The 22,115-nt window shown below is 55.3% G+C and overlaps 1 protein-coding gene across 1 annotated transcript in view; it reads left to right on the top strand.

The window, feature by feature from the left end:
* The first annotated feature begins 436 nt into the window (after positions 1-436).
* ALPK3 (alpha kinase 3) overlaps positions 437-22,115 on the top strand; it is a 53,137-nt gene continuing 31,458 nt past the window's right edge. Inside the window, exons 1-5 of the mRNA XM_042940911.1 lie at positions 437-607; positions 5,637-5,675; positions 9,174-9,295; positions 19,844-19,961; positions 20,560-21,754. Coding sequence (XP_042796845.1) covers positions 465-607; positions 5,637-5,675; positions 9,174-9,295; positions 19,844-19,961; positions 20,560-21,754 — 1,617 coding nt within the window. The 5' untranslated portion in view covers positions 437-464. The remainder of the gene's footprint in view (positions 608-5,636; positions 5,676-9,173; positions 9,296-19,843; positions 19,962-20,559; positions 21,755-22,115) is intronic.

Raw genomic sequence — 22,115 nt, 5'->3', positions numbered from 1 at the left:
CCCGGACCCCCTGGGCGCCCACGCCGCTTGCCGGGCCCGCAGCTCCCCGGGGGCGTCCGCACCTTCGGCGGAGCCCGCGCTTGCAGGGTTGCGAAGGGGTGGGGGTGGGGGGCGGGGAAGGAAGGTTGGCGGGAAGCCGGGGTCCCGGGGCGTGGGAGCTGGGGCACAGCGGGAGGCCTCCCGGGGCCGGGCCCCGACGACGCCGGGGCGGCTCGGGGGCGCGCGCGGGGCCGGGGCCCGGGGAGCGGACGGGCCGGGAGGCGTCGGGCCCTCGGGCGAGGCCCGGCGCCCCCCTGCGCCTCGGAGGCCGCGCTCGCCGGCCCGGGGCCGGGGGAGGGACAGCAGCAGGTGACGACGGCCGGGCCGCGGGGCTATAAATAGGGGCGCGCGTCAGCCGCGGGCGGGAGCGGCGGCCGGCGGGGCAGGGGCCTGGCGAGCGGGGCGCGGCAGGGGCCGGCGGCGGGATGGGGTCGCGCAGGGACCCCGGCCACGGCTGGGGCGCGGGCTGGCGCTCCGGGGCCGGCGGCGACGGCGAGGACGACGGGCCGGTGTGGATCCCCAGCCCGGCCAGCCGCAGCTACCTGCTCAGCGTGAGGCCCGAGACCAGGTGAGCGGCGCGCCGGGGGGTGGGGGTGGGGTGGTTGGTGGGGGGCCGGCGGCGGGACCCTCGATGGCACCCGGGCGCCCGCCTCTCGGGTCCAGGCGCAGTGGCCCTGAGGCCCCTCGCGGCTCCTCTTGTCCTGACCCCTCAGGGCCCACGGGCCTCGGGCAGAGAGAGGAGCAGGGCCCCACTCAGGGAGAGGTCTCGCGGGGCCCCGAAGGCCTCCCTTCTGTCCCCTCCCTTCCTCCCTCGGGGCCCACGGTCCCACCCGCACCCTCACCCCGCACCGGCTCCTCCCTGGCCTCGGATTCCACAGTGAGCGATAAGGGGATAAGGGACCGGAGTGGCTGAAATTCCTCCCTGGCTAGAAGGGTGGGGAGAGTATTCAGGGGGTGGGGGGACCGGAGAGATGGGAGGGGGCGCTAGGGGGACCCCCGCAGTGGGGGATACTTAGCTCGGGGTGGTGGTGTTGGGGGTGGTGTTCACCAGGAAAAAATTAAGGTTCTTCTTTTTGGGCAGATGGGTTCTTCCTCTGGGCCGGGGGCTGTGGTCTTCCCCAGGATCTCTGTGGGGCTGGTGAGGTGAAGGGGGGCAGGGGGATGAGGTGGGGTGAAGTTGGCCCTGTCTGAAGAGTCAGAGCTTGGGGTTCCGAGGGGAGCCAGTTGCCCTGCCCAGGTTGGGGGAGCGGGATGCCAAGGGAGGGGTCCGGCCATGAGCCCTTTGTTCCTCTGTCAAGAGTGAGAGGTGTGGCTGCTCTCTTTGTTTTAGGAGCTAGACTACCCACAGACAAAGACACACGGTCGGTCAGTAGAGAGGCATAGGAGCACTACATGGCAGGTGGACACCCAGGGACACATGTACTGCCATGGAGATGGACATTTCCTGCCCCCTCTGGGCAGGTCAGTTTCCCTCCAACTCTGGAGCCTGTTTTCCAAAGGGAACCGTGATGGTTGGCTGTTGGGACAGTGGCTGTGTCACAGCCCCAGAACTTGGCTTGTTGTGGGTTATGCAGAAAACAGCCACTCCTCTGAGAAGCTGTCTGGGGACCTCTTGTCCTCCGTTCCTAAAACAGCACCAAAACAGGCATCAAGGACGTTCAGGAAAAGTCCCAGGCACTTCCTCGTGAATTGGCTGAGTTCTGTTGACCTTGGAGTTGGAAAAGTTCAAATGTAACCGGAACCGGTTTCTGCATAAAACTCGTCAAATGGTGTCACATGTCTGGGGCAGGGCTGAGGGCTGGCATCGGTGACTGAGTCAGACTGGACAAGGCCCCTGGCTGCCAGGAAAGAATGCCCCTTCCTCCTAACCATTGACTCTCCGGAAAAGCTGGAATGAACCTGGGACATTTACTCCAGCCTGTGGGGGGAAGCTGACTTGCTTGTAGGAGTGTCACTCTTGTCTCCCACTTGTCACAGTGACTTGCCTGGGCTTTGCCTCCTGCATCTGGCCTTTGTCAATACGGCAGAACAAATAGAAGAGAGGCAGTGAGGGAGGGAGGGAAGCAGGGGCGGCTTGAAAACCAGGCAGAATGGGGAAGACAGTGGATCTGGACTGTTAGAGAAAAAGCTGGAGAGTGGACACCTACCTTGATGGTAGATACATTTTAATTGCCTAACCCATGAGCACAAAGCAGTGGGCCGGCCTGAGAACTGCAGGTGGGATGGGAGTGACTGGTTCAAGCCCCCTGAACCTAAATGAGAATGCTCTTAAAAGGATACTCTTTGCGTCAAGCATTTGGAGGAGGCAGGGCTGGGGCGGTGTGAGAGAGGGTTTTCTAGTCCGGGCCTGTGGACCCGGTTTTGCCCCTGCCAGCTGGCCACAGACCCCGACAGGTCCTGAGGGACAAGGAGGGCCAGACTGATCTCACCTCCGGAAAAGCCTCTGGCCAAAGAGGGGAGAGTGTGGACGTGAATGGGGCTGTGTTGGGGAGAGGAGGGGCGGCCGTTCCCACTTCTCTAGCAAGGCCTGACTCTTGCGTTAGAGCAGGCAGCCATGCAGTCTTCTGTCCCTCAGAACAGCCTGACTGCCTGTGGGGATGGGAAGAGGGCCCAAGACATGAAGGAGAAAGAGGGTCCCTTGAGGACTTTGCCAGCTGTCCTTGGCTCCAGCCCACGTGAACCCTGACTATCCCAGAGTCCTGACTGAGAGGCAAGTTCTGTTCCACTCACTCTTGGCTCCACCATTTTCTGGGTCTCCCTCTATGCATGGAGCTCACGAGCCATTGTTCTCACGGGCCCTTGTGAGGACGGGCTGCCCCTTGGGGACCGATGGACCGCTGGGCTGGGGGCTGGGCCACGGGAAGCTTTGGTCCAGGTCTAGAGCCTGGATCCCTGCGCCTACCTCCCCTCCCCTGAATCCACAGCCCTGAAGTGGTTTCCAGTCAGTAGTCAGCTCAAGGATATTTGTAACGCCCGCTGGGGGCAGAGTTCCAGCATGTGGACGGTCCCAGCAAACTATAGGCCCAGCCTCCTAGGGCGTCCGGCCCCTAGGGCCTCATCCCTGTAGAAGACGGGGCAGGGGTAGGCTGGAGCAGGTTAAGGAGGTATAGTCGGGTGGGTCTAGTTATGACTAACTACCTTCCGAGAGGCACTCGGAAGCTTTAGGAGTCTCTGTCCCCCCGTTTCTTGGAGACCCTGGCCCAAGGGGGCTCAGAGGAACAGCAGAAGCTATGGTGTTTGCTACAGACAGCTTTGGAACACCTCTTCTGTCCCGCTTAGGTCAGGCAGGTTGTCTCAGGCTTTCAGGGAAACTGAGGCATCAGGCTAGGACTTTCCAAGGGCCTTTTATATCCCAGAATATGTGAAAGCCAAGAAGAATGGGAGGCCCCGGGTTCCACAGCCAGTCCTGGCTCCCTCCAGGCTCACTTTTCCTTCTCTACCAAGAGGCCTTTCCTTCTTGGGCCCTGAATTCCCATCCTGTAAAATGAAGGTGGCACTAAGAACTGTTCCAGGGCTTTCTGCACCAGCGTTTGGTGCCCCTGATTCTGACCTCCTCACAGGCGGTAAAGGGAGAGTTTCCTGCCTGGATGGGGCCCTAAGCCTAGCTTTGGCCCAGTTGGCAGGGCATGGGCAGCGCTCCCACTTTCTGAAGATAAGCTGCCTCCGTGGCACAGGATTCCTCCTGCCGGATCTGGCTGACAGCGTAGGGGTGAAGCCCGGAGAGCGCAGGACAGGGAACAGAGCAGCCCTAGAGAGAGCCAGGGAGGGGGTCACCATCGCAGCTCAGTCCCTTATCTCCTTGCAGGTGGCACCTGTCATTCTCCTCTTGGAATTAGAGAGCTGATTCTCTCCCTCTCCTTCCCAGGGAAGAAATCCAGACCCACCAGAGGACAAATCTCTCAATTATGAGGTGAAAGGCAAAGGAAGTTCATGGTCAGGAAAGGATGGACTTGGCCAGTGTCTGGGAACCATGAGAGGTTCTGCCCACGCGGCCTCCAGAGGATTTTTAAAGCTCTGAGCAGAGGCAGCTGCGTTCTCGCTCTTTCCATCTTTTCTGGAGCAGCAGCTCCCTCTGGGGGGCGGCACCCTTCCTTTTTGAGAGATGCGTTTGCCTTCCCTCTCTCTACCTTCTTTCCCTCTCTCTCACTCTCTTCTCTCTCCCTTCCACAAAACAGCTGTTGAATGGCTGTGGTCAGCTGAGCACTGTGCTAGGAGTATGGAAGCTACAAAAAGAGCTAGGTCTGAAGGCTGGGTGGGCAGCAGGAAGGAGGGAGGGCTTTCCAAGCAAGGAGGCCAGAAGGATGGGCTCAGAGGCCGGGCGTGGACATGTCCATGGCAGTTAGGGACAGGTCTGGTTCCAGTGGAACATGGTATTGGGAAGGAGAGAACGATAGTCATAGGGGGTGTGTGAGCAGATCAGGGAGGGCCTTGCATGCCCAGTTAAGGAGTTGAGACTCAGTGTAATGTACAATGGGGGGGCGGAGACTGTCACATTTTTTTCAGGGAAGTGGTGTGATATGAGGGGCGAAGGAGAAGGGGGCTGAGGTGGTCATCGGATTTGGAGCCGTGGGGGTCTCGATCAGAACACGACAGCAGGGGTAGAGCGAAAGGAAGAAAGCAGGGCCGAGAATTGTTGACCGGCTGGATTTGGGACCTGGAGGAGAGGGAGGGGTCCAAAATGGCACATTTACGGTTTGGAGTTTGGGAGGATGCTGGAGGTGGCCACACACCCAGGAACCCCTGAGAGGAAGCCGTGTTTTGGGGTAGAGGTTGAGGTTGGGTTTTGGGTTATAAAGGGACTGACCATCCCTGTCCTCATAGGGGCAGCTGAAGGCAGTTAAGAGTGGAGGGGGTGGCCTCGCCTGGAGATGTCTGTGTGAAGAAAGGTGGAGGGAGGGGCGGGTGGGGTGGTCTCCCTGGGTGGATCCGCAGCCCCCAGCTAGTGTCCCCTTTCAGCCACCCGGGGCAGGAGGGGTGATCAGGGCCCCTAGACATAATGGGCCCTTGTGCCGGTCTGACCGAGCTGGGTGCCTCCTGGCTCCTGCTGAATTAACCGCTTTGTTTTTCTCCTCTTCTCTCTTCCAGCTGGTTTGCCTTGTGTGGCCCCTTTAACTGTACTTTAACCTATTAATGGGCGTCCTCCAAGCCACCTGTCTCCTTCCTAGCCCGTTAGGGGATTTCTAGGAATGGGGGCTCTGCTCCCCCCAAAAGCCAAAGTGGGAGCTGCCCCCAGGCTGGTGTGCTGTGGGGTGGGGACACGCGCCAGGCAGCCGTGAGCCCCTCTCTTGGGGGCAGTGACCCAAGTGGCCTGGGACACATTTTTCCCCAAGCGCAGCCCCACGGGGCCTTCCTTCCTGCCTAACCATTCCCCTGGACTCTGCCGCATTTAACGAGCTCTCCGTTTCAGATACACCGGTGTGCCTGGTGGTGAGGCCACTTGCTAACTGGAGCAGGCCAACTAAGACAGCTGGTCCCTTTTAATAGAAAGGCCTCCGGGCCCCAGATGGTGGCCAATTAATACCCTGCAAACTGTTGTTGGTTTTGCCTCCTCTCCTTGCTCTTCTGGCCTAATGATTCCATTTGCTGTTTTCGCTTAGCTTATCAAGCAACCGGTTGTCTCACCCCAGCTCTGGAAGGTAAACGCACATTGCATTACATTTCTCTGACTGCCTTTTTCTCTCGGGTCTGGGCACTGAAGGGCCTCCGGGTGACTGCTTGTGCACTAATGGGGCTGCATGGGGTGAGGGGAGGGCCGGAGGGCGGGAAGGGGGGGAGGTGTGAGAGGGCACTCACGTGAGCGTGGGTCTCACAGGGGCCAGAGTTGACGCCTGCATGGACCGCTGAAAGGCTTCCTGGGACCCAGAAATAGGCAAGGCTTCCCCAGATGCCTGTTACTGTATGTCTGTGCCCCCGGGAGGGGCACCATGGGGCCAGGACAGAGAGCCACCAGCCATGTGACCCACTGACCCATCCTAGGTGTCTGCGGTGTTTGTAATCCCCTGTCTAGATTTGACACCTCATTGTCTATCTTCTGACGCAAGGCTAATGACTTCAGCGTTTCCCTCTCAGTCTCTTCTCTTTCTACCACCTCTTTCTCCAATTTCCCTCCCTTTGGGCTCTCTCCATCCCTGCGAGACTATGAACTCTTTGAGGTCCGGGAATACCACGTTAGCATATGCCTGCCTTCGCCTGGTCTCGGAATCTGCTCCAGAGCCAGGCAGGACCTGAGCATCAGGCTCACAGTCGGGGTTCGCCCATCGAATGCCTGTTCTCTTGCCTCCCGAGCTGGGGACAGCTTTCTCCCACAGGCTGAACTGACTTCTATCATAAAAGTCGGAACATTTCCTGGATATCTCCCACCCCTTGGGCCCCATCCCAGACTCTGGTAGGTCTGGGGAGAGTTGCCTACGGTTTCGTTCCACAGAGAAAGGTTTCTGAGAAGGCAACTGGTCTCTGAGTAGCTAATCATGTCTACCGACATGATTAGCGCCTACCCTGTACGTTTCCTTTGATATAGGAGAACATCAAAGAGCCTTTGTTCTGGGTTGGTTGATGATCTGGAGGGGGAGGAGGGGAGGGGATCACAATCAACTCAGAGGGGAGCGGTGAGTGCTAACAGAGAAAGGATCTTGGAAGTTTCTTTAAAGCAAGGTAAAGAACCAAGTCTAAGGGCGCAGTTAGGGTCCTTTGCGCATTGTGATAAGCCCACGGTTCTGGTGTTCTTTAGAAACACGTGATTAGTTAGGCTGTGCTATCCTTATGAAGTCACAGAGTTGGAAGGACTTGGAGGTGTCAGGGTGGGACCAGACTGTTTCCAGATGTGTGGACTTCTGGCTTTCCAGGAGACTGGAAGCAGCCCTGCTCAGAGTCTCTCCAAGTGGTCTGGAGGATGGGGACAGAAAGCGGGTGGACCTTGACCGCATATGCAGTGACTCTCCCTGCCCTAACGCACCCCAGCCCCACCCCGCAGAGGGTGTTCATCTAGTCATGCCTTTTGGCAGTTATGCATGAGTTTCCAATGCAAGCATTTTCTCTAATATAACTTAGAACCTAGTGGCCTTGGGAAGATGAGTGTACTTCCCCATTCAAGAGAAGTAATGAAATCAAATAACTACCTGCTACTGAATATCTAGCATGAACACCCGAAGAAAATTTCCTCGAAGCATAATTTCCTCCTTTTCTCTTTCCAGTAGCTTATTTCCTTAGACTTGCCCAAGTAGCTTCATCCTTAAGAGCCTAAGCTGAGCATTAGATCCAGGCTCATGCTTCTGAGTAGGATAGGATTCTGGTTTTGCAGGGAGGACGTAATTAGGGATGTTCTGAATTAGCTGCAGAAGCCTGGAAGCCCGATGCCTTTTGGCACGGCACTTTCCTCTGGAAACGGTTGGTTGCGATTTGGTATTCCCCAGCCAGAAATATGCGGTCGGTTTGAGAACAGCAAGAAACGTGTTCAGATGTTGTGTCTCCTGAGTGTCAGGTTGCGATTTGGTATTCCCCAGCCAGAAATATGCGGTTTGAGAACAGCAAGAAACGTGTTCAGATGTTGTGTCTCCTGAGTGTCAGGGAGTTGAAGGGCCCTCTGTATCGGAGTGGGGTAAAGGCAAAGGCAGAGCACGATAGGGGAGGTCCAGATGAGAGTATCACAGCGGGTGTTACGGAACCCCGACCGCACACCCAGTTCAAGCGTTCAGGTGCGTGAGAGCTTAGGGTCCCCTTTCTGGGCAGTCTTTGTGGGCGAGGGCTCCCGTCAGTTCCCCGGAGGCCCAGGTGTCTGCATTCCCCTGGAGACACCACGGCTGGACCCCTGTTGGTCCAGAATCTTACCTGATCCCGGACGCTCTTCCTGGGATATCACCTTTCTCCTCAAACTCTAGTCCAGAATGCCACCCACAGAAATGATGAGTTGAATGTGGACGCCCTCCCCGCAAAAGTCCTCTTTGCCGTGTTCCCACGGACAGTCCCCTGCCCCTGGCGGAGAGGTCGCGGGCAGACGCATTGCCCAGGTGGCCGCCCCTCCTCCTAGGCACAGAGAAAGGCAGCTTTGAATGTTTTGTCTGTCTCCAGTTCCCCCTGCTTCTCTTCACTTCTCCCCTCCTGGTCCTCACTGCTGCTCACCACGGGGTGTGTGAGTGGGGAGGGGGTGGGAGGGGGGGGGCTGGGCACGGCTTGTGCACCACAACCCGGCCGTGTGGTTACGCTTCACGCCTCGGGACGCGTTGTGTCTCTGCTGGCCCGTGAAAGGGTTTGGCATGGTGGTTTGCTTCCCGTGCCCAGGAAGGAGAGGACCGTACATGCTGAGCAGCGTCGGTGAGTCTGTGCTGGACTCAGCGAGCCCGCAAATGCCCTTGAACTCTGGGAGGTGGATTGTCCCTATGGAACTACAAGTCCCGGCTTTTGCAGGAACGGATCTGTTGGTGGTTCGGCGGTCGTGCTGGTCGGTCTTGGAGCTGGCCGCCATGTATTCACCTGAGCACGTGGTGTCCGGGGATGGACCCCAAGAGCGGACCCTCTTTCCTGACACCCCTGTGAATTGGAGTCTACCTTTGGGTCTAGACCCCTGGAATTGGCTGGCTTCTTCTTCCTCTAGTCCGGTCTTTGCTCATAAATTCAGGGCCTTTTCTTCTGAGCGCAACCTTTAGGAGAGGCCCCTGAGCTGTGTGTCCTTGAGAGTCGACTGGCTTTTCCCTCTTTAGCATGAATGGAAGCTCTGCTGTGCTGGGGTCCCCGTCTCGGAGGCCGGACCTATCCATGTGTGTGCCTCCCCCGTGTGCGAGCTTTCCTGGAGATAGATGGTCGAGGGTGAAGCAAGGCCTTCCGATAAGGATGGGAAGGGGACGGCAGGGCTGGTGGTTTGGCATGCTCAGGATCCTGGCCCATGGTCAGAAGCCTGCCTATTGGAATGGGTCTGTATCGGGATTCTGTTCAGCCCCTTGGTACCACCCCTGCCCCCAGTGTGGCCGAGAGATCTGGCTCCCTTGAAGAAAGACTTGCTCAGGTACTGGGGCCGTGGCCACAGGATGGTGGATGGACGTGGTAAGATTTAAGCTGCTTTGGACAACACCGGTCCAGATTGGACACCGGCGGAGATGCTGGCGGGGGGAGAGCCGCTCTGAATTGTTCTTTGCCTTTCGTAGGAGCACCTTCTGCTCCATCATCGCGCAGCTAACAGAGGAGACCCAGCCGCTGTTCGAGACCACGCTCAAGTCCCGGGCTGTGTCCGAGGACAGCGACGTCAGGTTCACCTGCATCGTCACAGGTAATGAGGCCATCCGTACGAGCCACACCAGGGTCACAGCACACAGGAGGGTCCAAAGGGGCTGTGGGGACGGGCGTGGAGGGGGTTGGCTGTGTGCACAAAACTGTGCAAGTTGACATTTGTTTCTTAGCTTTCTCTCCAGCTTAGTCTCCCTGCGTCGGCTGGGGTCCCTTTCTCCTCCCATTCTGGAGCCACATCTACAGCCTGCTTCTCTTCAAAAGCCTACCTTCAGTGTAGTTCGTTACCCTTAGACATACGATTAATGAATCTTAGCTCCAAGGAAAGAAGCTGTCCAATTGAAAGAGTTTTTTTTTTTAATGTTTAAAAAATGTTTATTTTTATTAAAAAAAAAAATTTTTTTTAACATTTATTTATTTTTGAGACAGAGACAGAGCATGAACGGGGGAGGGTCAGAGAGAGGGAGACACAGAATCCGAAACAGGATCCAGGCTCTGAGCTGTCCGCACAGAGCCCGACGCAGGGCTCGAACTCACGGACTGTGAGATCATGACCTGATCTCGACCGAAGTCGGTCGCTTAACCGACTGAACCACCCAGGCGCCCCAAAAATATTTATTTTTAAGAGAAAGAGAGAGTGAGTGAGCGAGCCTGATGTGGGGCTCGAACTCAAGAACTGCAAGATCATGACCTGAGCCGAACTCGGATGCTTAACCAACTGAGCCACCAGGGTGCCCTGAGGTTATTTATTTATTTATTTATTTATTTATTTATTTATTTATTTATTTAGAGAGTGAGAGAAGGGGAGGGCAGAGAGAGAGAGAGAGAGAGAGAGAGAGAAAGAGAATCCCAAGCAGGCTCCGCGCTGCCAACACAGAGCCCAATGTGAGGCTCGACCCCACAAACTGTGAGATCATGACCTGAGCCAAAATCAAGAGAGGGACGCTCAACCGACTGAGCCACCCAGACGCCCCGAAAGAGGTTTTGGAGGCAATCTTCCCAAAGATCTCCATTTTAAGCTGAGTCGTCTGAGGCTTGTAAATCTCAAGCCTGAGAGACGGTGATGTATCATGATTCTGACTGCAGACCCTGGAGAGGGACCGGCTGGCTGGGATGCTGGCTCATCCCCTTTCCAGTTATGTGATACCGAAGAGGTTGCCTAACCTTGCGTGACCTCTCAGTGCCTCATCTGTGAGGCAGGGATGACCACAGCACGAACCTCCTAGGGTTATTGTGGGGCCGAATGCGTCAAGACCTGCGAGATCTTTGGAATGGCGCCTGGCTACAGTTAGTAACCATACAAGTGTTGGAAATTAAGCCTATTATTATTTGTGTTTCTCTGAGCTCCATGGTGGGACTTGGCAGAACAGGGAGTAGAGTGATACTCCTTGGAAGAGGAGGCTGGTGGGGTGATAGTACTGGAAAGCCGTCTCTGAGGAGTGCCTCTCCTCCAGACCTCCCAGCAGGGTCTCCTGTTGCACCACCTTGACCTGCTGGCGGGCCTGCAGGACTACCCCTCCCAGCTGTGCAGCCGTCTGCCAACGGGCCCAGGTCAAGGTTCCCTCCGAGAGCCCATTTTTTTTTTCCCAGTAAATCAAGGGCATTGGTGGTTTCCAACTGTGACGTGCCCTGATTCCGGGGCACCTGTCTGGCCCAGCCAGCAGCTAAACAGCTTCTCTGGGATCGGCTTCTCCTGGGCAGTTCCCACCCTTACCCAGAACCCTCCGAGCACCAGGCTGAGAACACTGTCTGTTCCAGGGGACACAGAGGTGTGCATCTATTCCTTACCTTTGTACAGCGTAACACATTTTGCAACATTCATCTGTTTCCATTGTCATTGGATTCTGACAAAACCTGGTGAAGTAAGTGCTATTATTAGTCAAGTTTTACGGAGAAGGAAGCCAAAGTAGGTTAGGTGACGTGCGAGGAGGAGGTAACTACTGCTCTCTAAGGCATCTGACTGATGCCTGCTACGTGACCGTGATACTGACGGTGTTCTGAAAAACCCGACTCTTTCACAGATCTGTGCTCTCACATGCGCTGTTTTCCCCCTCCAGAAAGTCCTTAATCCTTCCTTTCAAAGGAAATTAATTTTTATTTGATCAAATTAATACAAGCACATAGTTTAAGTGTTCGCGTTATACTAAAAGGCACGTATCAAAATACAAAAGATCCGCCCCACCCCCCGCCCCAACTTGTCTTTCCAGAAGCAACCGTTTTCACCTTTCAGCTGTTTCTTCTGGTGTCTGCATTTCCACGATGCTGAATAGTATGTGACCACGGCTTACTTTGGGGACTTCGGAGTTTCCTGCTGTCTGGTCTTCCTGTTATGGTAGATAGCGAATTGGCTCTCTCTATCTTCATTTCTTCTGTTTCTCTTCACTTACCTTCTCAACATGGTTGTATCATGATTTTTGTTTGAGTGAATATTTACTGTTTATCTTGTTTCTATGAGATATTATTCATACCAAAGTTGTAGTATACTATGTTACTTTCTTTTGTCTTTACTCAAGTTAGTACTTTCTTTAATTTTTCACCGAATTGGTTTTTTGCTGTGTATTGCTGCTTTTTCTTATCCCATCCGATAGCCTCTTAAAACACTTTTCTGCCAAAAAAAAAAAAACAAACAAAAAAACAAAAAAAAACCAAAACACTTTTCTGCAAGGTCAGTGCCATCGGTACTCTTGTTAGCTGCTTTCCTTGGGGACACCCCTCTTGGAGATCACCGTTCTTCTGTCTGAACTGGCGGCCTTTTAGGTCCCATACCCAGCTGTTATCCCAGGGTTTCCCTTGGCCTTTCTCCTGGGTTTGAGTCAGGTTCCTGGATCCCATGTCGTCCTTTTTTCTGGGTTTACTCTCCGGCTTTACTGACCTACATCCTCCAGTAGTTTCATCAGGTGAAAAAGCCGTTCTACCCCGGGTGGCACGACAGCGGGAGGCATGGTGATGGCGAGCCCTCCACCTGCCTCTCGTTTGAGCCATTCTGCTCCAGGGTGATACAGTTGTTCCGGGCGTCTGACGCAGATTGGCATCCTGGGATCTCCCTTTACCATCATCCTACACATTCCCTTTACCTCTCTCCTGTGATGGGTTTCCCGTTTTCTATATTCCATGGTTTTCTTTTTCTTGATTTGCATTCTTGTTTTGGTAGCTTCCTAGGCAGAGTATGTGGGAAGTAAATGTTAGACAACTTCTGTCTGAGGATGTTTTTTTTTCCCCTCTTTATATTTTACTCTTTTTAAATAAAATTTTTTTCAACGTTTATTTTTTGAGAGGCAGAGAGAGACAGAATGTGAATGGGGGAGGGGCAGAGAGAGGGGGAGACACAGAATCGGAAGCAGGCTCCAGGCTCTGAGCCATCAGCACCGAGCCTGATGTGGGGCTGGAACTCACAGACTATGAGATCATGACCTGAGCTGAAGTCGGACGCTTAGCTGACTGAGCCACCCTGGCGCCCCTCTTTCTATTTTACTCTTGATGGGGAGTTTGGCTGGGTCTAGATTCTTTTTTTTTTTTTTTGTATGGTCTAAACACTCAATTTATTTTTATTATTATTATTTTTAAATATATGAAATTTATTGTCAAATCGGTTTCCATACAACACCCAGTGCTCATCCCAACAGGTGCCCTCCTCAATGCCCATCACCCACCCTCCCCTCCCTCCCACCCCCCATCATGGGTCCTGAGAAACTTAACAGGCTGGGTCTAGATTCTAAGTTGAAAATAATTGTCCTTCAGAATTTTGAAGACATTGCTGCATTGCCTTCTTGCTCCCAGTGTTAGCATTCAGAGCAGGAAGACGGTTCTTATTCCTCACTCTTTGCAGGAAACTTATTTTTCCTCTCTGGAGGCTTGTAAGAATGTTCTGGTATTTCATAATGATGTATCTTGATATGGGTGTCTTTTCATCCTGGAGCATGCTTGGACACTTTCAATCTGGTAACCAATGGCCTCTAGTTCTGGGAAATTTGAGATTACTGTGATGTTGGTTTCTTCCTCCTGTTTTCTCTGTTCTGTCTTTCTGGAACTCTTGTTATGTGAATATCTGCTTCCCTAGACTCATTCTTTTATTTTCTTATTCTTTCTTCCCCCTTTTATTGATTTGTCTTTTTTGCTCCACTTTCCAGATTGCCTCAGTGTTATCTTTCAACTCTTCCACTGTTTTTTTTAATGTTTATAATTTTTTAATGTTTACTTATTTGAATTTATTTTTGAGTGAGAGAGAACGAGAGAGAGAGAGAGAGAAAGAATGCAAACAGGGGAGGCGCAGAGAGAGAGAGAGACACACACACAGAGTCTGAAGCAGGTTCCAGTCTCTGAGCTGTCACCACAGAGACCAACTTGGGGCTCGAACTCAAGAACCACCAGATCATGACCCGAGCCAAAGTTGACGGTCAACTGACTGAGCCACCCAGGCACCCCTTTCACTGGGTTTTTAATTTCTAAGAGCTCCTTAAAAATATTCTTACTGTGGTATCGTATTTTCTTTATGAATGTAATGTCTTCTTTTAGATCTCTGAGACTAGTAATGATGGCTTTCTAAAATTTCCTTCTCCCTGCATAGCTTGGGTTTCTTCCAATTTGCTTTTTTTTTAGTTTAACTTAATGGTTTTGGTCCTTCATCTTCTATGTATAGGCTTTCCTAGATACCTAGGGGTCTTTGGCTGTCAGGTAGTGGTTAAGAGTGGAGACTAAAAAGCTGGTAGTTCTGAGCAAGTGGGAGGGGCCTGAAAACCTGGGGCTTCCTTGTAGGTTGGGATCTGGCAGCATTGGAACTGACAAAGTAAGTTTCTTTAATTCCTTCATCATGGACTGGCTAGAGTCCTTAGTGAATGCTCTTCCCGTATCTTGCCCGGAGGGTAAAGATGTTCCGGGAACTGTGCAGATTCAGATTAGAGGGTTGGGTGGGCTCTCACCAGAGAGCATTTATTTTATGCACAGTCATCACATTTTTCTGTTTTCCCTGGAGTAGTCATGCCCTCAGCAGTGCTGGCTTACCCTCAGGCTAAAGTTTTACCTTTCCAGATAATCAACCTCACCTTTGGCCATGCGTAGGGGGGAGGAGCCGTTACCTAGGTGGTATGGACGGGGTGAGGGGATCCAGAGATCCGATCGCTTTTCAAGCAACTTATAATCTCTCCTCCTTCCCCTTCCCCGCAAGTGGTTGCCAGCACTTATGCGCCCGTGTTCAAAGGGTAGCTCTCCGTTCCCCCGCTGCTGCCTAAGAGGCCAGCTGTCCCGGGTCTGCGGAGTCATTTTCTGCTTGTCCATCTGCTTTCCGACCTTCAAACTATTGTTCCTCCTTCTGCTCGCCTCACCCCTTCTCCCCGTCCCTGTGGTCTCACATCTTTTAATACAAAATCTCTTTAGAGTACTTGTAGTGGGTTTTGTAGACAGAGTTTTCACTCTGTCTTTTTACCTAGAAGCCTACTCCTTTGCCTGGAAAATTCCTTCTCATCTTTCCAAGTCCAGCCCAAAAGGCTTATCCTCTAGGACATCATCTCCAGCACTTCCACAGAGAGCTCTGGCGATACCTGTTTTCCTGCTCGCACATCTCTCCCTCCAAGAAGCCTGTGAGATCTGAGAGGGTAGAGCACAAAGCTAGCACACCGGGTCTCTCTGGAGCAAGCCCGGATGCTGCTGCAGGGGCCTTGGGCCACCAGAGAGGGGCTGGCACCAGGGACGGCTCTCCCTCCTCTCCCTCTTCCATTCTGCCCTTCGGAGCCATGGACTCTGAGAGCAAAGTGGAGAAGCCAGACAGGATCCTGACTTACAGACTCCTGGGGCATTTTATTAAGTGCCTCCGATGTCATCACGAGGCTTTGCCCTGTTTTAAGCCCCACCCAAAGGAGCAAACTTTTATCCCCTCAGTTGAGACAACATCCATGTCTCATGAGACCACTAGATGACCGTGGTCTCCTTTCTGCTCGGGAGCACCTGTCATGCTCGGGTCTACAGTACTCCCACTTGGGGCTGTGGGATTTCCAGGGCTCTAGCTGTGTCTAACATCCATACCTCAGTCCTCTATTGTAACTAACTTCCTCCTCCCCGCTGTTGCCCCTTCCCCCACCCCAAGCAATCTCGGGTCACCTGAGTTTTATGTAGCAGATTAGGGAAGGGGCCTCTGCGATCACCGTAGTAAGTAAGCCATTTCCAGTGAGCAAGGAGAAAATGTGGACTGTATGGGGAAGAAAGGGGAGGGCAAAGGGGGATGCAGAAAGATCAGAGAACAAAGGAGACAGGGGCTGGGTCTCCCAACCTGGAGAGGTGGATGGTGGATAGACCTATGGCTGAGGCTGGCCTCCCTGTGGGACTCGTGTGGTGCTCCCGGCTGGTGTGTGTGGGGAAGGAGTGACCACACGTGCCTGTCTGCCTCCCACCCTGCTGCTGGCATCCCCTGAGCTAGGTGGTGATGAGTCAGCCCCACCAGGGCCCTGCCAGGGACAGGTGATACTTTCCGGTGGGTCCGAACCTAACAGCACGTGAGGGAGAGGGGTCTGTGCCGGTTGTCCTGCTCGTGGAGCTCTGAGGGAAGCCCTCGGGGTCCTGGAGAAGGGATGGACAGCCCTGAGGCTCTTCCCCCTCAGAGTGGGCGTATGGGGGGTTAGCTCGCCTTGACTCGGCCTTCTGGCTGCTGTCTCCCCCAGGGCCCCTCTGGCCAGAATGCTGGTGTCCTTGAGGTTGTCCATCATTGTCTGAGCTGTCAGCACAGAGCCCCACACGGGGCTCGAACTCACTGACTGTGAGATCTTGACCTGAGCCGAAGTCAGGTGCTTAACCAACTGAGCCACCCAGGTGCCCTAAATGTTTATTTATTTTTAAGAGAGACAGAGAGAGAGAGAGAGAGAGCGGGGGAGGGGCAGAGAGAAGGAGACACAGAATTTGAAGCAGGCTCCAAGCTCTGAGCTGTCAGCACAAAGCCTGGCACAGGCCTCGAACTCAGAAACCATAAGATCATGCCCTGAGCTGAAGTCGGATGCTTAACCAACTGAGCCATCCAGGTGCCCCGACTCTGGATTTTATGTTGGTGTGTGTGTGTGTGTGTGTGTGTGCACGCACAGACGTTGGGGCAGGAGGAGGAAGAGGACTGAGCCTTTAGACAGAACCACGTTCCTGAAAAAGGCCCTTTTGTAGAGAAATGAGTCCAGTGTAATGACTCCTGGGGATAAACACTTACATATTGGTCCCGCAGTCCTCACTGGAAAGGGCGCTGGTAGAAGGAAATGGAAAAGCCACGTGCCTTGTCATGTGCCAACTTTGTGACCCTGGCTAAGTTCCTTTGCTTCCCAGAGCCTCACCTTCCTCTTGTGGAAAACAGGGGTTGAAATGCCAGACCTGCCTGTTTTGTAGAAAAGAGGGATTTGAATTTGGGTCTTCTGCGTATCAGCTGGATGGTTTGGGGCAGAGGCCTTAATTTCACGGGCCTGGATTTCCTCATCTTTTACACCTGGGATTAATAACAGTACGTTCCCGTAGGATCTGTGTAGGATCCGACGAGATGACGCACGAAGAACGTTCAGCTCAGTAGCTGGCACAGAGAAAGTCCTCAATAAATGTTTGGCAGTTGTTTTCACAGGAGGGCCAAACGAAACTACATTTGAAAGCTCTTTGAAAACTCTACATTGACATCTGTCGTTATTTCTCTCTTCAATCTGAGCTTCTCAAACTGGGGATGGTGGGGACAAGGTTGCAAGTCCCCGGGCTGGTGTTCCAGACTCGGGCCTGCCGGCTGTGAGGCAGAGGTCCCGGCCTGCAGCACCACGGCGGGGGAGGGGGGGTGTCCCTGGCTACAGCTTGTTTCCGTGTGCGCATGCCTGCCTGTGGGCACACGCGTGGGCCGCTCGGAAGGAAGGACCTTTCCTGCCTTTGTGTGTTTTGGAAGACAGTTCGTATCATCCAGGGGACAAGGAGATGTTTTCCGTCCAAACCCGTTGTTGCCAGGGAGCCCTAAGCTGTCAGGTTGTCCCCCGTGTTTCAAAGAGGCACCCCGAGGACGGCACGGACGCTGAGGCCTCCGCCTTCGGGCTGTGAGGCCCATTCAGTATCTCCCTCCTTGCCCCAGCTTGACTGGACTCAGGTGCCCTGGACCCTGAGGCCCTACTGGGCAGATCATGGGGCAGGGAGGCTCTGAGCCGGGCTCTCGGAGGGATGAGATCATCACACAGGATGGTGAGGACACCTGTGCTGGCCCCGGCCACACGCGGTGATGTAACCAGGGACTTTAGCTCACAGTGGAAACATGGGGTTCACTTTACAGTCAGGGTTGCCCAGAGTTTGTTCCTGGCCGCCTCAGCTGCCGCCTCGCCTCCCTTGCTCCCTGTTCCTGTACGTTCCCCGGCGTGTCCTCTGCTTTCCACCCCCACACCGTACTGTTACGGTTCCTACGTCAGGCACACCCTCCCCATCTGTCCCTTGCTTGTTTGTTTGCTCGTGTCCTTACTCACTCCTTTACTCACTCATCCAGCAGGGTTTTATTAAGTAACTACTACGTGCCAGGCACGATCTTAGGTGGCGGTGATATAGCAGTAAAGAGGATAGGATTCCTGCCCTCATGGGACATGGGTCTAGGAGAAGAGACAGACGAGGAAAGAGGAAGAGCACTCCATAAGAGTGAGGAAAAGTTTTCAGGAAATGGAGCGGGGGGGTGGGGGGCAATGCTGACAGATTCGGTAGATGAGGCACGAGAATTGCCAGTTGGGGGCGGCTGGGGGGCTCAGTCGGTTCAGTGTCCCGACTTCGGCTCAGGTCGCCATCTCACGGTTCATGAGTTCAAGCCCCGTCTCAGGCTCTGTGCCGACAGCTCAGAGCCTGGACCCTGCTTCGGATTCTGTGTCTCCCTCTCTGCCCCTCCCCTGCTCTGTCTCTCTCTCTCAAAAATAAATAAACATTAAAAAAAAAAAAAAAAAGGAATTGCCCGTAGATTTGGCCAATGTGTGAGTCGTGAGCGACCTCGACAGGAACAGTTTTGCTGCCGCCTGGGAGCACAGAAGCCCAACTGGATGGGGAGGGAGAGGAGACAGAGTGCGGATGGCACTTCCGAAGCACTTTTCTGTGAAATCCATACAGCAGGCTTGCATGCCTCCGGGAGTCGTGTAGTAGAGGGGAATGGTTCGATGACACGGGAGGGGGCAGGAGCGACTGTTGGAGAGATGTCCTTGACGAGGCAGGAGGAGATGGGATCCAGTGGGGTCGGCTGGAGGTAGGAATGTGGGCAGTTTACCCGGAGACGGCAGGGCAGACAGAGCAGGTGAGCCCCGTGTGATCTTTTCTACTGTTCGGTGGGTTCCCGGAGAGCAGAGACCCTGGTGGTGACGTTCTATATCTTTATAATCCTCTCTTGGCAGTCAGCACACACAGAATACATATGTTGGAGGGCGTGTGTGTTAGGGGTCTCTGAGTTCTCATAAATAGTGGAAATCACTTGGCGTCAGCTTAAGAAATGAAGCAGGCGGGGCGCCTGGTGGCTCAGTTTTTTAAGCGTCTGACTCTGGCAGAGGTCATGATCTCTCGGTTCGTGGGTTCAAGCCCCGTCTCAGGCTCTGTGCTGACAGCTTGGAGCCTGGAGTCTGTTTCAGATTCTATGTCTCCCTCTCTCTCTCTCTGCCCCTTCCCCACTCACACTCTGTCTCTTTAAACAAAATTAAAAAAAAAAAAAATGAAGCCGAGTTCACGGGAAGGCTAGACGGGCTTCTTGTGGGACTGAGGAGTGCAGCTGTGTCCACGTGAGGCGTGGACTCAATATTTGGAAGGGTGTTGAGACTGTCTGTCTGTCTCTGATCTCTTATTCTGTTCTGAATACGAGCTTCATCTTTCCATCTTGCTCTAGGCTGGTCCGTGAGGACAACGGGGCTGCCCCCTCCTTTGAGGTTACAGTTCCAGACCCAAGGGTAGAGTGTCTCGAGGTCTTGATTCCTAAAACCTGGGTCAAATAACTGGATTGGATTAGCTGATTGGTGTCCATCACCGGACCCCTCAGCCACGTGGGGTTGGAGGCAGGGATCGTGACTCTGACAGTTGGAAGCTCTCCCAGAAGTCCCCCCTGCCGGGAGAGGGGCTGGGGAGACACCTTGGTCGGCCTCACGGCAGTGGGAGCGGGTAGGGAGTTAGGGATGGATGGATGATGAGTGGATGGATGGGTGGATGGGTGTGTTTTAGCCGTGTCATCAAATAATACCAGCAGCTCAGCAACCTGGGCAGGAAGTAGGAGGGCTCTTGGTGTTGGGGTACTGGCGGGGGCATCTCTGAGGATAGAGCTGTGACCGCGGTTGAGGATGTGGAACAGGACGCTGAAGGAAGGAGGCTTATTTCTACCAGCCAAGGCTTTCTGGAAACTTCTTGCTTCCCTTCTCACCAGGAAGTGAGGAAGTTTCTCCTCCCTCTTTGCCTTCCAGCTGCTGAAGGGGGCACAGTTTTCAGCCCTGACGTGGCCTGGCTTCTGCAAATGAGTTGAGCCAAATGATAGCCCTTCTCTTCCGGCGGGTGGGGCAGGCGGGCCAGCCCAGGTGCTTCCGGTGGTCCGGGGATTCTGTGCTCCCCTTCCGCTGCTTTGGAACTGGTCTTCCCGCAACCCGGTCTCCTGCCCCCTTCGTAGGATACCCAGAGCCGGAGGTGACCTGGTACAAGGATGACGTCCAGCTAGATCGCTACTGTGGCTTGCCGAAATACGAGATCATGCATCAGGGCAACCGTCACACGCTGCAGCTCTACAGGTGAGGGGAAAGCGGCCTCTCTGGTCGCCTGAGGGTCCCTTGGCCCCGTCAGAAGAGGGCCCACCTGGACGCAGATGCCCAGGCGGGATCCAGGGGTGGAGGAGGGTGGGGGTGGTTTCTGCTGCGGAGTCGAACCTGCTGCTGGCGAGGCGTGTCTGCCCACCGGTGCCTGGGATCCCCTCTGGCCGGGGCGGGAGCGTTTCTGACAGCCCGAGAGTGGAGCACAACCAGAGGAGGTCCTGCCCCGTAGAAACATTTTGCATGAGGTCAGCTGCCAAAAAAAGGCTCCTGTGTCATCCTTACTTCACAAGGGGGCTATGCGGGTCACCTGCTTGTGAAGGGAGCTCTCCTAGGCCCCAAGTCTAATCCCCTCCCGGAACAGCATGACCTGGGCCAGCTCCCTCCCTGGTGCCGGCCTCGGTTTCCCTATCTGTACATTGGATGACACGGTGATGTCTGGGGGGGGTGGGGTGGCGCTCAGGGCGGGACCCGTGGGGGGCGGGGCAGCGTGCTCAGCTCCGGGAGGCGCTGGCTGTGGGGCGTGGGGCCTCTCGCCTGGCAGGAGGGCCGGGTCGGCATCTCCTGCTCCTACGTCTAGGTGTCAGGAGGAAGATGCGGCCATCTACCAGGCGTCTGCCCGGAACACCAAGGGCATCGTGTCCTGCTCGGGGGTCCTGGAGGTTGGCACCATGACCGAGTACAAGATCCACCAGCGCTGGTTCGCCAAGCTGAAGCGCAAGGCTGCGGCAAAGTTGCGGGAGATCGAGCAGAGCTGGAAGCCCAGGAAGGAGGTGGCGGGAGATGCCGACACCCTGCGGAAGCTCAGCCCCGACCGCTTCCAGCGGAAGCGGCGGCTGAGCGGGGCTGAGGTGCCTGCGCCCCCGGGCCCGACCGAGGAGGCTGAGGACGGGACCCCGGCGGTGTGGCAGGTGGAAGAGACCGAGCCTGGTGGGCACCCCGGTTTGGGGCTGATCAACAGCTTTGTGCCCGGAGAGGTGACCACCAACGGGGAGGCTGTCCCGGAGAACGGGGAGGATGGGGAGCACGGCCTGTTGACGTACATCTACGAGGCCATGGAGCTGGCGCCTCAGAGAGCCCCCCAGAAGGAGTCTGGGGCCAAGAAGAAAAAGAAAGACGAGGAACCTAAGCAAGGTCTGCGGAAGCCAGAGTTAGAGAAGGCAGCTCGAAGCCGCCGTTCTTCTGAAAACCGTGCCCCGAGTTCAGACAAGCCTGAGCCCCCGGGGACACAGGGGCCCGTGAACGTGGAGCAGGTTCAGACCCGGCCCGGAGGCAGGGCTGCACGGGGGCCTGCGTCCTCGGGAGTGGATGGCCCCAGGAAGCCAGACGCGGCTGTGGGCACTCCGGACCGGGCCCAGAAGGCCCCCGCCCCAGGCGCAGACCAGGAAGGGTATTTCCCCCTGAAGGACTTGTATCTGGAGACTAACCGGGGGAGCAGGCCTCAGGGGAAGGAGGGGCCCCAGGCCCCAAGTGGCCGGGCGCCCGGAGAGACGTCCTCGGGGAAGGTACCCAGCGAGGCCGGGGGTGAAAGGGGGCCTGCTGCCCCTGGCCAGCCGACTAGGCCTTTCAACAGGAGGAGATTTGCTCCGCCAAAGCCCAAAGAGGAGCCTGCCACCGACAGCATGCCCGATTCTTCGCTGGGCCAGGCTCCAGAACCCTTAGGCAAGGCCTCACCTCAGGCCTCTGCCCAAGTGCCCACACCCCCTGCCCGGCGGAGACACGGCACCCGGGACAGCCCCCTGCAGGGGCGAGGAGGCCACAGGACTCCAGGAGAGGTAAGTGTGGGTGTTGGGTGCCTAGAGGCTGCTCTGGGAAGCTGACCTCATGGAAACTCCTGCTCCAGCAGCTCGGCGGCCAGCGAGCAGTGGGCTATTTATAGAAGGGGGTGAGGTGGTGATGGAGTGCCCGCCAGGAGCAGGGGACCACAGGCCTGGCCCTCACTCCAGCCAGTCTCCAGATGCCAGCCCTGAGGGCAGCACAGCTTGACTCTGACGCTCTCCTCTGACAGCATGGGGGCTCACGGCCAAGGGACCGTGTCCCAGAGGGAGGGAGAGGAAAATGATGTTCTTTGGTGGGGAAAGAGCCTGTGGAGAGTTTTCTGTGGGCTATACTGAGGCAGCAGCGTTTCGTGGGGAG

This window comes from Panthera leo, chromosome B3, assembly GCF_018350215.1.
Source record: "Panthera leo isolate Ple1 chromosome B3, P.leo_Ple1_pat1.1, whole genome shotgun sequence".
In the NCBI taxonomy this organism is placed as follows: Eukaryota; Metazoa; Chordata; class Mammalia; order Carnivora; family Felidae; genus Panthera; species Panthera leo.
Note: the sequence above shows the minus strand (reverse complement) of the source record. Positions and strands in the feature narration are given on the sequence as shown.